The 18,087-nt window shown below is 38.7% G+C and overlaps 1 protein-coding gene across 5 annotated transcripts in view; it reads left to right on the forward strand.

Moving 5' to 3' along the window:
* Positions 1-18,087, forward strand: part of ITPR2 (inositol 1,4,5-trisphosphate receptor type 2) — a 639,393-nt gene that overhangs the window by 197,260 nt on the left and 424,046 nt on the right. For all 5 annotated transcript variants that reach the window (XM_055395002.2, XM_055395004.2, XM_088837263.1 and 2 more), the window contains 6 exons: positions 1,028-1,189; positions 5,339-5,511; positions 6,398-6,517; positions 6,635-6,820; positions 7,920-8,171; positions 8,877-9,021. In XM_055395002.2, coding sequence (XP_055250977.1) covers positions 1,028-1,189; positions 5,339-5,511; positions 6,398-6,517; positions 6,635-6,820; positions 7,920-8,171; positions 8,877-9,021 — 1,038 coding nt within the window. The remainder of the gene's footprint in view (positions 1-1,027; positions 1,190-5,338; positions 5,512-6,397; positions 6,518-6,634; positions 6,821-7,919; positions 8,172-8,876; positions 9,022-18,087) is intronic.

Here is an 18,087-nt window from a genome sequence, read left to right on the forward strand (position 1 = left end):
AGGTGCCCTTTTATAAATAATTTACTCATCCTGCCAGTTCATCTCCAGGTGATCCTACCTGCTATCTTGTTGCCTCAAAGAGTAATGCTCCTCAATGCTTTTTTAAATACTTCCCAACTGCTAATTTTCTTACAAGAGAATCTGAGTCACTGGGTATCACCAGCTGCCCATATGGCTCCTTATTTGTTTTGAATGCTGATACATTCATTGCTTTGGTCACGTCTTTATGTATACAAATAATAAGTTAATTCTTTTACCAAGAGGTTTAAAAGCAATATTTAGAGGTAGTTTTTGATGTCAGTTTTAGATAAAAAGTAAATATTTTCCTTATAGTGTTTTGATTTTAGAAAGTTATAGAGAATAATAGAAGTAGTTGTAAAGTCCATTGAAGTCAAACTATATTTTAGTTCATCTGAATATGTTCATGTAACTTGGTAAAACTTAAAATCTTTAAATTTTTAACCAAATATTTATTTATTTACATTAAGTCCTTATTGGTTACTTTAAATATAGCAGTGTGTACATGTCAGTCCCAAACTCCCAATTTAGCCTTCCCTGCCACCTTCCACCTGGTAATCATAGTTCATTTTCTAGTTTGTGAGTTTGTTTCTGTTTTGAAAATAAATTTACTTGTATGATTTTTTTTTTTTTAGGTTCTGCATATAAGTGATGTCATATGATTTTTTTCTTTTCTTGTCTGACTTATTTGGGAACTTGAACACTTCCCAAATATTTTTTTTATTTTAATAAAATAGAATTTCTAAACAAAATGATGCATTTTATTTAAATATTGTTTTGTCATTTAATTTAGGGAATGCTTTTAGCAGTATTTTTCTGTCCCTTAATATGTTGGTCTTGTATCCCCCCAAAAATATTTCTTTTATTTTTTTAACTTTACACTAATTCTACTCAAATATTACAAAAGTCTTTTTGAGTCAATGTTTTTTGTTATAAAAAAATTAAAAAATTCTAAACATGCACCTCCATTCATCAGAATAAGTCATAGTTCTTGTTGTTTTCTAAATAGGTATTTGGGATTCTTAAAGCACCCTTTAAGGAGAAAGCAGGAGAAGGCTCAATGTTGAGACTTGAAGATCTGGGGGATCAAAGATACGCACCCTATAAGTACATGCTGAGGCTGTGCTACCGTGTGCTGAGACATTCGCAGCAGGACTACCGGAAAAATCAGGTTCAAGGATGGCCCTCCTTTTTATCTTTTTAACATCTAAAGTATGGGCGAAGTTGTTTGGTTACAGTTCCAAGACATATCAATTAGGAATGGGAGATTCTGCTTTACAATGAAATGCTTTCTCTTGGTCATTTGTGTGTGTTCCAAAACGTTTCTTTCATAATTGAAATATTTTATGACACACAAAAATGACCTGTAAATGTACTTGAAATGACATATGTATTTATTATTCCTTGTAAAATTAGAATTGTTGGGGGAAGATATCTGAGTCCTCATGTGTGCACGGTATTAGCTCCTGATGGGCAGGAGGCATGCTGGATATATTATGTAAAGACAAATGAGACATTTCTTAGCATTTCTAGAAACATGTGACATACCCCATCATGTGTAGGCTAAAGAGTTCATTGTCTGGTGGAAAAAATATGATGTGCATCTGAAATGTAAGGCAGTCATGAAGCGGGTAGGGGAGATAAGACAGTACTGTGGGAATTCAGGAGAGAGAGGGAGCTCAACTCAGGTAACCCAGGAAGGGTGCTTGGAGAAGGAAGCATTGGAATATGATAAGAATCATTAAAAAAAAAAAAAGAATCATTTTCAGAAATTGTATGAGAACTGGCATTTTAGTGAACAGAGATTTCTGAAAAGAGAATAATGGATCCTAGAAGGGCAGTTTCATCGCAAGATACACCTAACCATGGAGGACAGGGACCCCAGGTGTATCCAGGGATATAGCTTAAAGGTGCCAACTCATGAAGAATTTCATCTCAGTTTTGTCTTAAAAAATAATATAATATGCATTGGGCTCAGTAATGTACATCTGCTTAATACAAAATTGTTTTCAATTAATTATCATTTGGTAAATTAGTGTCCCATGTTTCTATCAGACAGTTGGAGAGATGAGTGCATAGTCAGGAAACTTCAGTGATGGGTCTAGTCCGTGTGGAAGGATGGTGTGGGAGTGGGTTGGAAAGGCATGTGGGCTGAGCTGTGGAGGGCTGAGGATGTCTGACCTAGAGGCTGGATGTTATTTGGTAACAGTTCAGTTGCTCAGTCATGTCCGATTCTTTGTGACCCCATGGACTGCAGCATGCCAGGCCCCCCTGTCCATCACCAACTCCCAGAGTTTACTCAAACTCATGACCATTGAATCGGTGGTGCCATCTCATCCTCTGTCGTCCCCTTCTCCTCCTGCCCTCAATCTTTCCCAGCATCAGGGTCTTTTCAAATGAGTCAGATCTTCACATCAGGTGGCCAGAGTATTGGAGTTTCAGCTTCAACATCAGTCCTTCCAAAGAACACCCAAGACTGATCTCCTTTAGGATGGTCTGGTTGGATCTCCTTGCAGTCCAAGGGACTCTCAAGAGTCTTCTCCAGCACCACAGTTCAAAAGCATCAATTCTGCACTCAGCTTTCTTTATAGTCCAACTCTCATCCATCCATACGTGACCACTGGAAAAACCATAGCCTTGACTAGACAGACCTTTGTTGGCAAACTAATGTCTCTGCTTTTTAATATGCTGTCTAGGTTGTTCATAACTTTCCTTCCAAAGAGTAAGCATCTTTTAATTTCATGGTTGCAAGCACCATCTGCAGTGATTTTGGAGCCCCCCAAAAATAAAGTCTGACACTGTTTCCATTGTGTCCCCATCTATTTGCCATAAAGTGATGGGACCAGATGCCATGATCTTAGTTTTCTGAATGTTGAGCTTTAAGCCAACTTTTTCACTCTCCTCTTTCATCTTCAAGAGGCTCTTTAGTTCTTCTTCACTTTCTGCCATAAGGGTGGTATCATCTGCATATCTGAGGTAACTGATATTTCTCCCAGCATTCTTGATTCCAGCCTGTGCTTCTTCCAGCCCAGCGTTTCTCATGATGTACTTTGCATATAAGTTAAATAAGCAGGGTGACAATATACAGCCTTGATGTACTCCTTTCCTGATTTGGAACCAGTCTGTTCCATGTTCAGTTCTAACTGTTGCTTCTTGACCTGCATACAGATTTCTCAGGGAGTAGGTCAGATGGTTTGGTATTCCCATCTCTCTAAGATTTTTCCACAGTTTATTGTGATCCACACAGTCAAAGGCTTTGGCATAGTCAATAAAGCCGAAGTAGATTTTTTTTTTTGAAACTCTTGTGCTTTTTCAGTGATCCAGCAGATGTTGGCAATTTGATCTCTGGTTCCTCTGCCTTTTCTAAAACCAGCTTGAACATCTGGAAGTTTACAGTTCACATACTGTTGAAGCCTGGCTTGGAGAATTTTGAGCATTACTTTACCAGCGTGTGAGATGAGTTCAATTGTGTAGTAGTTTGAGCATTCTTTGGCATTGCCTTTCTTTGAGATTGGAATGAAAAGTGATCTTTTCCAGTCCTGTGGCCACTGCTGAGTTTTCCAAATTTACTGACATATTGAGTGCAGCACTTTCATAGCATCATCTTTTAGGATTTGAAATAGCTCAGCTGGAATTCCATCACCTCCACTAGCTTTGTTCATAGTGATGCTTCCTAAGGCCCACTTGACTTCACATTCCAGAATGTCTGGTTATAGGTGAGTGATCACACCATCATGGTTATCTGGATCATGAAGATCTTTTTTGTATAGTTCTTCTGTGTATTCTTGCCACCTCTTCTTAATATCTTCTGCTTCTGTTAGGTCCATACCATTTCTGTCCTTTATTGTGCCCACCTTTGTATGAAATGTTCCCTTGGTATCAATAATTTTTACTTAAATCAAGAACACATTCTAGTCAGTAACTTTTCCCAGCATAGAAAACATCCCTAAGGAGAATCCCCAAGAAATTGAAGTGAAAACTTTGGACTGTGGAGAAGGCTAAGCTTACTGGTTCTGAGATGTGGCTTGGAATAGAGAGGCAGGCTGGTGGGAAGGAGAAGCAGCAGATGGAGTCATACATGAGGGGAACTCCCCAGTGGCTCTCTCTTGCTCCAAGAATGAACATTTCTGTTTTCACATGGCTCTCCAGGACCTCACCTCCCACGTCAGCTCTTGTTTTCTCCTCACTGATGACTTTCCTGCTGCAATGGGCACCCTGTGTTTACAGAACTCAGAAGACTGGGTTCCACCACCACGGAACCTTTCACTTGCTACTCCCATTGCTTCAATGACTTCTCTCCCCATGATCGCCTCATTTTTTTAAAATTATTTCCATCATTTCATCATTTCTACCCCAGGTCAAATGTCACCTCTTCAGCATCTACCCCATCTAAATTTGTCAGCTTTCCCCATCCTTTTGCTTGTTTTCTTTCACTTATCAGTACCCAAGATGATCCTGTTTATTGGCTCGGTGACTGCTAGGACACTATCAGTAGGACACATTATCACTAGGACATGAGCTCCATGGGAGCTTGTCTGTCTTGTTTACTGACATACCCCTAGCTCTCAATTCTTCAACATGTGTTTGCTAAAAACAAGTACATCCTCTTACATAACCATACTATAGAGCTGGAATGGCTTTCCTGAAATATCTATTGGATGAATCAGTCTAAGCAATAAAGTGATTAATCATATTGCCTTACTGGACTTTTTTCCTGTTTACCTTTTATTTGTGATTTTTTTTCACTGATGTTTTTTTAAGATTAAAAATGTTATGTAATTTTATCACTGTCTTAAAGAGAAGATTTAATAGATCATTGTAGTATGTGTTAAAAAAAGAAATTGCCTAGGTTCACCTGGGATCTTCATTTAACAGTATGGAGATCATTCTTCATGAACAAAATGTCAGAGGGTCATTTTCATTTCTGTAATTATGCCAGAATCCTGGGTTATGACTTTTAGTGAGTGTTTGAAGAAGGGCATCTGTTATACTGGTGAGATACTTAGTTATCATGTCATAAAAAATTGTGATTTTAACTAGGTTTATTTTTGTTTTTCTAATTTGTAAGTGTAAGCACCATATTAAAAATTATTTCTAGACATGTAATTTTCTGTTACAATTAAAATGAGGTCCATATTAATTTGCAACTCCTTCCTCAAAAATCCTATTTATTGAAGAATTACTTATTTACTTTTCTTTTGACAATAATTTTTAGTGCGTTTTCTCTTATGAATAAATTAATCATTGTTGCTGACCCCAATAGAACCTGTTATTTCTAAGCTGTTTGGCAGCGCATTCTGACAGTCCTTTTCCTTTGCAGGAATACATTGCGAAGAATTTCTGTGTCATGCAGTCCCAGATTGGCTATGATATTTTGGCAGAAGATACCATCACAGCTTTGTTGCACAACAACAGAAAACTACTAGAGAAACACATTACAGCAAAAGAAATAGAAACATTTGTTAGTTTACTCAGGAGAAATCGAGAGCCAAGGTTGGAAGTAGTTCATGCAGTGTTTTCTTCTGGGGATTATGGCTTATTGCTTTATTTTCAGAACTTTTGTGAAGTTAGAATTCTTTCATGGACAAAACAGTGTTGGACTTATTGCTATGATAATTATGTATCATCATGAGTTATTATCTCATAGGAGATCGAAACCCTTTATAGATAATGTATTTAAATGTGGTTGATTTTCACTCTGATAACTTGTGTTTTTATAGTTCTCCATAGTTTTTCAAAATATATTCATATATGTATTAATACATTGTTTCATTTAAATCCTTGCACATTCTTCTGAAGTACACTGGTCATAAAATATTATCCACATATTAGAGATGAGAAAATGGAAGCCTACAAACCAACTAGAAAGAGAAGTTAGGGTTTCTGACTCCATGGCAAGTCGCCTTTCTCTTATACCATGCTGCCTTATCCGGGAGAAATGATTGCAGAGAAGTCAAGCAGATTGACAAAATCTTCTTAATTAGCATGACAAAGAATTAAGCCTCTGACTTGATGTGACCGAATTCACGTTAAGTGTGTGCTGTCTTCTGTTTTACTGAGTACAGTGTTAGCTTTGATCTGGCTTTGTTTTGATACTGTAAATATAATAAGTCACAGTGCTGTGGGATGAATATCACCAAATAAGTAGAAGCAAGCTTATATCATTTTTGGAAACAAGATTTGTACTAAATACAAATAATTGGATGTTTAATTTGTCTCTAATGATGCAGTAGATAAGCAACACATTAGAAAACTGTTGCATGGAAATAATATTAAAAATATATCTAGACAGTTTCATGATATCCCAAAGTATTTTTGGGGGGATGATTTTATAAGATGCTTTTGCTAATGTTCAATTTAATTTTTTTTCTCTTGTCAGGTTTTTGGATTATTTATCAGATTTGTGTGTGTCTAATACCACCGCGATACCTGTAACTCAAGAACTCATCTGCAAATTTATGTTGAGCCCAGGCAATGCAGACATTCTCATTCAAACCAAGTAAGCCCAAATGATGGAGACATCCTTTTATGTTCATTATTTGTAAGCAGGACAGTTCCTTGTCTTGTTTCTGAATGAAATTTTTCATAGATTTTTGTGTGTGTTATTTATTTCAAGACTGGTCTCAATGCAAGGAGACAATCCCATGGAGAGTGCCATCCTTTCAGATGACATTGATGAGGAAGAAGTTTGGCTCTACTGGATTGACAGCAACAAGGAACCTCATGGCAAAGCTATTAGGCACCTTGCCCAGGAGGCAAAGGAGGGCACCAAGGTTGATTTGGAAGTCCTTACCTATTACAGGTTAAGTATTATAGAGAACCATAATTCTCAGTCTCACATATTGAGAGGTGATTCTCAGAAATCTGTAAATCTGTGAAGTCAGATGTCTGTGAAGAAGTTTAAGAAGTTATATCAAAACTAGGGTAGCTGAAATACTTAGTATTATTTAAAATATTCACAATAAATATAATCATCTGTGTTTTCCACATATATCACTTCCTATTTTCTCATTTTCTGTTAGTTTGGAACTGTTGTGAAGCAAAGGATTTTTTCCTCTTGTTGATCGGTGTGGGTGCAGATAATCAAGTTGAGAGGGAGACAGAACTGGGGCCAGGGAAGCTGATTTGGTTGTAGAGGTGGCCTCAGAGAAGGTTAGCCAGTAGTTATGCATATATTGCTTATGGTCATGTAGAGACCTAGGACTTTGGACAAACTGGTGTCTATCGTTGTGGAAGTTCAGTGGTGGCATATAGCAGTTGAAATTTCAGTGGTGGCTGATGTAGTCAGTATAGTGAGAGCAAGAACCAAGTTGGTGTTTTTTGAGTCTAAGGCCTGGAAACCCAAAGCGGAAGCCAGGACTGGGCAGATCACAAAAATCCAAGAAAGACAGAGAATTCCTTGTGTTCCCTGATTTCTCCAGCTACAAAATCAAAGGCTACTTTCTGTATCTTGGAGGCTGATGAATCAAAGTGTACTCATGCCATTTGGACTGGTCACTTGAATAATCATTGATCATTTGGGAACAGAGTACGTCTACACTTGGAATGCAGACATGAGAGCCTGGGACTGAGTGAGCCTGGGTAAGGCAGAGAGAGGTGGTTTCACGAGAGCTGTTACCCGTAGCCTTTGTGCTTAGTGTATTTGTGATCCTAGGAAACCAAGAACCTACGGCCTGATGGCAGTCTCCACCAGAAACGTGTTGCTGGGACAAGTGAGAGAAACTGCAACTGAACGGGCATAGAGTGACCTCATCTACGTGCCATTCAATCACTTAACCCACTACCACAATGTCCAGTATCACATACACTTGGAAATATTAGAAACATAGAAGTAGATGCAGATTGATACTAAGACTTTATCTGGATAAGACAAATAATGTAATCCATTTACTATTTTTAAGGTACCAGCTAAATCTCTTTGCAAGGATGTGCTTGGATCGCCAGTATCTGGCCATAAACCAGATTTCTACACAACTCTCTGTTGATTTGATCCTGCGATGTATGTCAGATGAGAGCCTGCCTTTTGACCTCCGAGCATCTTTTTGTCGCCTCATGCTCCACATGCATGTTGACCGGGATCCCCAGGAGTCCGTGGTGCCTGTTCGCTATGCCCGGCTCTGGACAGAAATCCCCACGAAGATCACAATTCATGAGTATGTTTGGGAACATTTCTCGATGACTTTAAATTCAACTGATGAACTCAAAATCAAGTGTCTTCAATTTCTTAGAAAATTTATTTTATTGAAGTATGATGGTTGATTTACAATGTTGTATTAATTTCTGCTATACAGAAAAGTGATTCAGTTATACACATTCTTTTTCATAGTCTTTTCCATATGGTTTGTCACAGGATATTGGATATCGTTCCCTGTACTATACAGTAGGATCTAGTTTTTTATCCATTCTATATATAATAGTTTGCATCTGTTAATCCTAAACTCCCAATCCATCCCTCCCCCAAATGTCTTCAATTTTGAAATGGAATATAAGGAAAGGCATTTCTGTGTTAAAATTTGGCTTCTTTAACCTTCCAAATGCAAATGAGATACTCTTTTGGGAAAGTAAAATGACAACTTTTGATAATAGAAATGTTATTCTGGAAACCAGTAATCAGGAAACATATTAAAAATAGGAGCAAAAATTTGTTAAGTCGTTAATATTATGGTAGACTTTGATTTAAGTGCTTTACACGTAGTAACTCATTTCAAAACAGGCCCATTTTACAGATGAGGACACAGCATCTAGAAAGGTTGATTAATTTACCCAAACTTAGAAGTCAGGAGGTTAAGTATATATATTTTCCAATTTAAATGACTACAATCAATTTAACTTCCTTTAAATTCTTTCTGTGTTCCCAGATATGATTCTATAACAGACTCTTCCAGAAATGATATGAAGAGGAAATTTGCACTGACAATGGAATTTGTTGAAGAATACTTGAAAGAAGTTGTCAATCAGCCTTTTCCTTTTGGAGATAAAGAAAAAAACAAACTGACATTTGAGGTAATTTTTTTGAAACAATTAATCTATGAAATTATTCACTTTACCCTGTCTAAAATTAGGTACATTGAACATCAAAGATGTTTTCCCCTTTAATATTTAGGATGTTTTGATAATTCTTTCTGAAGGTATGATTCCCTCTGCCATTGATTAAAAGATAGATTTGATACTTTAATTATACCTGATATATAAAATATTTTATTTATAATTATCTGTTATATACTCTTTTCTTTGATTTTTTTGATTTGTGTAAACTTTATTGCATTTAATGGACAGAGAGTTTTGCATATTTATAATATATTTTGTATACATTAAAAAAAATCTCCATTAAAGTGATGTTTTTAGCCTCATTAAACTAAATTGAAATTATAATATCACTTTGAGTAGATAGTGACAAAACTAGTGAGAAGATGCCATTACCTGATACCTGGGGAATTCAGTTCAGTTCAGTTCAGTCGCTCAGTCGTGTCTGACTCTTTGCGACCCCATGAATCACAGCGCACCAGGCCTCCCTGTCCATCACCAGCTTCCGGAGTTCACTCAAACTCATGTCCATCGAGTCGGTGATGCCTTCCAGCCATCTCATTCTCTGTCGTCCCCTTCTCCTCCCGCCCCCAATCCCGCCCAGCATCAGAGTCTTTTCCAGTGAGTCAACTCATCGCATGAAGTGGCCAAAATATTGGAGTTTCAGCTTTAGCATCAGTCCTTCCAATGAACACCCAGGACTGATCTCCTTTAGAATGGACTGGTTGGATCTCCTTGCAGTCCAAGGGGACTCTCAAGAGATGTGTAACAGATTACCCCCAAACCTAGCAGCCCAAAGCAATAAGCAAAATTATCTCATGTTTCTGTGGACCAGAAGTCTGGTGGTTCTGGATCAGGGTCCCTCATGAGGTTGTAAATCAAGCTGTTGACTGGGGTACCGTCATCCAGGGTTAGACGATCTGCTTCTAAGTTCACTTGTGTGGTTGTACTTCCTTGCTGGCTATTGTCTAGATACCTCATTCTTCTTGCCATGTGGGCCTTTCCATAGGCTGCCTCAGTGTCCTCACAGCATGGTGCCTAGCTTCCCCTGGGGTAACTATTTTAAAGAGAGAAAGGGCCCAAGATGGAAGTTGCAGTCTTCTATAACCTGAGCTTAGAAGTGTCTTGTCATCATTCTGCTGTATTTTGTTGGTGACACTGATTAACCCTGGGGCAATGTGGAAGGAGACCCTACATTGGGGACCATCTTGGAAGCTGGCTGTCATGCCTGGTATGTCCTGTAGTATCCAGAAGACCACAAAATGGCATAAGGAACATGTATTTCTAGACAAATTTCATGGATAATATTCAGTTGTTAAAGTAATTCATTAATGTGACTGTTTATTAAGTGATATCCTACTGACTAAATAATATTTAAGCAAGAGGTCAGTCATTCTAACGGAAACCTCATTTAACCACCCTGATACAACTAAAATCTGTCTTCTTGCTTCCCCTGCTGACTGTTCACCAGATACCTCATATTCCTATCACATGGGCCTGTGATGGGGTTGATGAATTGGTCTTATTTGGATTTAATTCTAAACTTGATTAAATCAGAGTTCAGTGGTTACTTTTGCAGGTCTTAAATTCCTAGGTATTAATGAATTAGAAGAGGACTGCCTGAAGGGTATATTTCCTATTGATTAGATAGAATTCTTTTTAAAATTTTTGAAGTATAGTTGATTTACAGTATTATATTAGTTTCAGGTATATAACAGAATGAGTCAAATTTTTTTTTTTTTTTTTACTGTACTTCTTTTCTTTTTTTTTTTTTTTATTGGAGGCAAATTATTTTACAATATTATATTGGTTGGTTTTGCCATACATTGATATGAATTTGCCCCGGGTTTACATAAGTTCCCCCTCCTGAACCCCCCTCCCACCTCCCTGCTCCCTTTATCCTCCCTCTGGGTCATCCCCGCATGCCAGCCCCGAGCATCCTATAACATGCATTGACCCTGAACTAGTGATTCGTTTCACATATGACAACATACGTGTTTCAATACCATTCTCCCAAATCATCCCACCCTCACCCTCTCCCATAGAGTCCCAAAGACTGTTCTATACATCTGTGTCTCTTTTGCTGTCTCGTATACAGGGTTATCATTTGCATCTTTCTAAATTCCATATATATGTGTTAGTATACTGTATTGGTGTTTTTCTTTCTGGCTTACTTCACTCTGTATAATAGGCTCCAGTTTCATCCACCTCATTAGAACTGATTCAAATGTATTCTTTTTAATGGCTGAATAATACTCCATTGTGTATATGTACCAAAGCTTTCTTATCCATTCGTCTGCAGATGGACATCTAGGTTGCTTCCACGTCCTGGCTATTATAAACAGTGCTGCAATGAACATTGGAGTACACGTGTCTCTTTCAATTCTGGTTTCCTCGGTGTGTATGCCCAGGAGTGCGATTGCTGGATCATATGGCAGTTCTATTTCCAGTTTTTTGAGGAATCTCCATACTGTTCTCCATAGTGGCTGTACTAGTTTGCATTCCCACCAACAGTGTAAGAGGGTTCCTTTCTCTCCACATCCTCTCCAGCATTTATTGCATGTAGACTTTTGGATAGCAGCCATTCTGACTGGTGTGAAATGGTATCTCATTGTGGTTTTGATTTGCATCTCTCTGATTATGAGGGATGTTGAGCATTTTTTCATGTGTTTGTTAGCCATCTTTATGTCTTCTTTGGAGAAATGTCTGTTTAGTTCTTTGGCCCATTTTTTGATGGGGTCATTTATTTTTCTGGAATTGAGCTGCAGGAGCTGCTTGTATAATTTGGAGATTAATCCTTTATCAGTTGCTTCATTTGCTATTATTTTCTCCCATTCTGAAGGCTGTCTTTTCACCTTATTTATAGTTTCCTTTGCCGTGCAGAAGCTTTTGATTTTAATTAGGTCCCATTTGTTTATTTTTGCTTTTATTTCCAATATTCTGGGAGGTGGGTCATGGAGGATCCTGCTGTGATTTATGTCGGAGAGTGTTTTGCCTACGTTCTCCTCTAGGAGTTTTATAGTTTCTGGTCTTACATTTAGCTCTCTAATCCATTTTGAGTTTATTTTGGTGTATGGTGTTAGGAAGTGTTCTAGTTTCATTCTTTTACAAGTGGCTGACCAGTTTTCCCAGCACCACTTGTTAAAGAGACTGTCTTTTCTCCATTTTATATTCTTGCCTCCTTTGTCAAAGATGAGGTGTCCATAGATGCGTGGATTTATCTCTGGGCTTTCTATTTTGTTCCATTGATCTATATTTCTGTCTTTATGCCAGTACCATACTGTCTTGATGACTGTGGCTTTGTAGTAGAGCCTGAAGTCCGGCAGGTTAATTCCCCCAGTTCCATTTTTCTTCCTCAAGATTGCTTTGGCTATTCGAGGTTTTTTGTATTTCCATACAAATTGTGAGATTATTTGTTCTAGTTCTGTGAAAAATATCGTTGGTAGCTTGATAGGGATTGCATTGAATGTATAAATTACTTTGGGTAGTATACTCATTTTTACAATATTTATTCTTCCAATCCACGAACATGGTATATTTCTCCATCTATTAGTGTCCTCTTTGATTGCTTTCAGTAGTGTTTTATAGTTTTCTATGTACAAGTCTTTTGTTTCTTTAAGTAGATATATTCCTAAGTATTTAATTCTTTTCTTTGCAACAGTGAATGGAATAGTTTCCTTAATTTCTCTTTCTATTTTCTCATTATTAGTGTATAGGAATGCAAGGGATTTCTGTGTGTTGATGTTATATCCTGCAACGTTACTGTAATCATTGATTAGCTCTAGTAGTTTTCTGGTAGAGTCTCTAGGGTTTTCTGTGTAGAGGATCATGTCATCAGCGAACAGTGAAAGTTTTACTTCTTCTTTTCCAATTTGTATTCCTTTTATGTCTTTTTCTGCTCTGATTGCTGTAGCCAAAACTTCCAGAACTATGTTGAATAGTAGTGGTGAGAGTGGGCACCCTTGTCTTGTTCCTGACTTTAGGGGAAATGCTTTCAGTTTTTCACCATTGAGGATAATGTTTGCTGTGGGTTTGTCATATATAGCTTTTATTATGTTGAGGTATGTCCCTTCTATTCCCACTTTCTGGAGGGTTTTTATCATAAATGGATGTTGAATTTTGTCGAAGGCTTTCTCTGCATCTATTGAGATAATCATATGATTTTTATTTTTCAGTTTGTTAATGTGGTGTATTACGTTGACTGATTTGCGGATATTGAAGAATCCTTGCATTCCTGGGATAAAGCCCACTTGGTCATGATGTATGATCTTCTTAATATGCTGTTGGATTCTGATTGCTAGAATTTTGTTAAGGATTTTTGCATCTATGTTCATCAGTGATATTGGCCTGTAGTTTTCTTTTTTTGTGGGGTCTTTACCAGGTTTTGGGATTAGGGTGATGGTGGCCTCATAGAATGAGTTTGGAAGTTTCCCTTCCTCAGCAATTTTATGGAAGAGTTTGAGTAGAATAGGTGTTAGCTCTTCTCTAAATTTTTGGTAGAATTCAGCTGTGAAGCCGTCTGGACCTGGGCTTTTGTTTGCTGGGAGATTTTTGATTACAGTTTCAATTTCCGTGCTTGTGATGGGTCTGTTCAGATTTTCTATTTCTTCCTGGTTCAGTTTTGGAAAGTTGTATTTTTCTAGGAATTTGTCCATTTCTTCCAGGTTATTCATTTTATTGCCATATAATTCCTGATAGTATTCTCTAATAATCCTTTGTATTTCTGTGTTGTCAGTTGTGATCTCTCCATTTTCATTTCTAATTTTATTGATTTGGTTCTTCTCCCTTTGTTTCTTGATAAGTCTGGCTAGTGGTTTGTCAATTTTATTTACCTTCTCAAAGAACCAGCTTTTGGCTTTGTTGATTTTTGCTATAGTCTCTTTTGTTTCTTTTGCATTTATCTCTGCCCTAATTTTTACAATTTCTTTCCTTTTACTGACCCTGGGGTTCTTCATTTCTTCCTTTTCTAGTTGCTTTAGATGTAGAGTTAGGTTATTTAGTTGACTTTTTTCTTGTTTCTTGAGGTGTGCCTGTATTGCTATGAACTTCCCCCTTAGCACTGCTTTTACAGTGTCCCAGAGGTTTTGGGTTGTTGTGTTTTCATTTTCATTCATTTCTATGCATATTTTGATTTCTCTTTTGATTTCTTCTATGATTTGTTCGTTGTTCAGCAGCGTGTTGTTCAGCCTCCATATGTTGGCATGTTTAATAGTTTTTCTCCCATAATTGAAATCTAATTTTACTGCATTGTGGTCAGAAAAGATGCATGGAATGATTTCAACTTTTTTGAATTTACCAAGGCTAGATTTATGGCCCAGGATGTGATCAATCCTGGAAAAGGTTCCATGTGCACTTGAGAAAAAGGTGAAATTCATTGTTTTGGGGTGAAATGTCCTATAGATATCAATTAGGTCTAACTGGTCTATTGTATCATTTAAAGATTGTGTTTCCTTGTTAATTTTCTGTTTAGTTGATCTATCCATAGATGTAAGTGGGGTATTAAAATCTCCCACTATTATTGCATTATTGTTAATTTCCCCTTTCATACTTGTTAGTAATTGTCTTACATATTGCGGTGGTCCTATGTTGGGTGCATAAATATTTATAATTGTTATATCTTCTTCTTGGATTGATCCTTTGATCATTATGTAGTTTCCTTCTTTGTCTCTTTTCACAGCCTTTGTTTTAAAGTCTATTTTATCTGATATGAGTATTGCTACTCCTGCTTTCTTTTGGTCTCTATTTGCATGGAATATCTTTTTCCAGCCCTTCACTTTCAGTCTGTATGTGTCCCTCGTTTTGAGATGGGTCTCTTGCAGACAACATATATGGGGGTCTTGTTTTTGTATCCATTCAGCCAGCCTTTGTCTTTTGGTTGGGGCATTCAACCCATTTACGTTTAAGGTAATTATTGATAAGTACGATCCCGTAGCCATTTTCTTTATTGCTTTGGGTTCAAGTTTATACACCCTTTCTGTGTTTCCTGTCTAGAAAAGATCCTTTAGCATTTGTTGGAGAGCTGGTTTGGTAATGCTGAATTCTCTCAGCTTTTGCTTGTTTGTAAAGCTTTTGATTTCTCCTTCATATTTGAATGAGATCCTTGCTGGGTACAGTAGTCTGGGTTGTAGGTTATTTTCTTTCATCACTTTAAGTATGTCTTGCCATTCCCTCCTGGCCTGAAGAGTTTCTGTTGAAAGATCAGCTGTTATCCTTATGGGAATCCCCTTGTGTGTTATTTGCTGTTTTTCCCTTGCTGCTTTTAATATTTGTTCTTTGTGTTTGATCTTTGTTAATTTGATTAATATGTGTCTAGGAGTATTTCGCCTTGGGTTTATCCTGTTGGGGACTCTCTGGGTTTCTTGGACTTGGGTGATTATTTCTTTCCCTATCTTAGGGAAGTTTTCAACTATTATCTCCTCAAGTATTCTTTCATGGTCTTTCTTTTTGTCTTCTTCTTCTGGGATTCCTATGATTCGAATGTTGGAGCGTTTAACATTGTCCCAGAGGTCTCTAATATTGTTCTCATTTCTTTTAATTTGTTTTTCTTTTTTCCTCTCTGTTTCATTTATTTCTACAATTCTATCTTCTAGCTCGCTTATCCTGTCTTCTGCCTCTGTTATTCTACTGTTTGTTCCCTCCAGAGTGTTTCTGATCTCATCTATTGTATTATTCATTGTATATTGACTCTTTTTTATTTCCTCTAAGTCCTTATTAAACCTTTCTTCCATCTTCTCAATCCTTTTCTCCAGGTTATTTATCTGTAACTCCATTTTGCTTTCAAGATTTTGAATCATTTTCACCACCAAAATTCGAAATTCTTTTTCATGTAGATTCCCTATATCTTCCTCTTTTGCTTGGTGGGCATTTATCTTGTTCCTTTACTTGCTGGGTATTTCTCTGCTTCTTCATCTTGCTTATAATGCTTTGCTTGGGGTGGTCTTTCCCTCTTCTGGCCGTTTGTGGAGTTCTCTTTATTATGTAGTTTCCTTGCTGTGTGTGGGGTTGGACAGGTGACTTGTCAAGTTTCCCTGGTTATGGAAGCCTGTGTCGGTGTTCTGGTGGGTGGAGCTGGATTTGTTCTCTCTGGAGTGCAATGAAGTGTCCAGTAATGAGTAATGAGATGTCAGTGGGTTTGGAGTGACTTTGGGCAGCCTATATATTGAAGCTCAGGGCTAGTTTCCTGTGTTACTGGAGAATTTGCGTGGTATGTCTTGCTCTGGAACTTGTTGACCCTTGGGTTCAGTGTAGGTATGGAGACGTTTGATGAGCTCCTATCGATTAATGTTCCCTGGAGTCAGGACTTCTCTGGTGTTCTCAGGATTCGGGCTTAAGCCTCTTGCTTCTGGTTTTTGGTCTTATTCTTGGAGTAGTCTCTAGACGTCTCTGTCTGTCATTTCCAAGGTGGTTCCCTCTGTTTTAGCTTCTGTCTGCTGGTCTCTTCAGTGTCTAATTTCCGCCCTGGTACTAGGGGGTGGGTGGATACTTTTTAAGGCTCAGTTGTTCAGTCCTGTTCTGGGAAGGGAGGAACGCTGCAGTCGATTATCTCTGGCGTCTGTGGGGAGTGCTCGCAGCGTCTCGGCCACACTGGGTTTGCCCCCGCTCACAGCACGTATGCTGTCCCAGTCTATACTGCCCAGGCTCTAGGTTGCTCTGCCGGGAATGGTCTGAGGCCGGCACCGGGTTGTATGCACTTCCCAGGTCTGAGCGGCTCAAGTTCGGGTTCTCAGGTACTCCACAAAGGCGCAGACTTGGTTGGGCCTGCGTTTTGTGCCTTCCCCAGTCCGAGCAGCTCAGGGGACCAGGTGTTTGGCGAGCGCGGTCTCTGCGACTTATCGCCTCCCCAGTCCCCACCACTCAGTTTTCTGGGTTTATGACCGGCGCACCTTCTCAGGGGGATATTGACCGGCCCGAGCCCAAGAAGTCCTGATTAGCAACAAGCCTGTCTGCAGTTTGTATCGGATGCCTTTCTGGGGCCGCGGTTGCCCGCTCCGGCTCTGGTTGCGCTCCCTGCCTGTCTCGGCGGGTGATGGGGGATGGGCCAGCCGCAGCCGGCTCGCTCTGCACAGTCCTTTATTCTGTGAGCGGGGCTGGCCGAGTCATAGGTTAGAGCTTTCTGCCTTTTCGTGGGGAAGCTATCCCACAGTCTGCTTTGCTCTCCCCAGTTCTCTCAAATTGTTCTCGTGGCATTCAAGCCCAGTCCTCTCTCTAAGCAGTTCAGCCGGCTTCTCCCTGCCCAGCCCCTGCTTGCTAATGGCGTAGCAGGCGTCTGCGCTGCTTCTCCGCTGGGAGTTACCTTTTGGCGGGTAATCTGTGGGTTTTAAAAAAATCTTAAAAAAAAAGAGGGTTATGTGGCCCTCTGAGCTTCCAAGGCTCGCCACAGATTCGCCAGTGAGAATGTTTCCTGGTGTTTGGAAAGTTCTCTCTTTTTAAAGCCTCCCTTCCCGGGACGGAGCTCCGTCCTTACTTCTTTTGTCTCGCTTTTTATCTTTTATGTTTTTTCCTACCTCCTTTTGAAGACAATGGGCTGCTTTTCTGGGTGCCTGATGTCCTCTGCCAGCATTCAGAAGCTGTTTTGTGGACTTGACTCGCGTTCAAATGTTCCTTTGATGAATTTGTGGAGGAGAGAGTGGTCTTGCCGTCTTATTCCTCCGCCATCTTGTTCCTCCCCCCTATTTACTGTACTTATTTTATAATTCCACTTTTATAAAGTTCTAGAATAAATCAATCTAACCAATAGTGACAGAAACCTGTCGGTGGTTGCCTAGAGACAGGGTTGGAGGGAGTGGCAGATTACAAAAGGGATGTAGAATCTTTTGGGGTAACTCAACTAGTCATTGTGTGGATTGCAGTGAAGGTTTCGTGGATGTATACTTATGTAAAAACTCTTTTAAAAAATGTGCATTTTAAATATGCACTGTTTATCATACTTAAATAATACTCCAGTAAGACCGGTAGAATAAACCTTATTGTTCAAGCCTGTTTCATAGCTCCTTTTCCGATGACTTCCAGCAGCTCCTTTTCCTCCTGGGTCAGCTCGCCTTTCTT

This window comes from Moschus berezovskii, chromosome 6 (genome assembly GCF_049115385.1).
Source record: "Moschus berezovskii isolate FMDL1 chromosome 6, NW_MosBer_1.0, whole genome shotgun sequence".
Classification (NCBI taxonomy): domain Eukaryota; kingdom Metazoa; phylum Chordata; class Mammalia; order Artiodactyla; family Moschidae; genus Moschus; species Moschus berezovskii.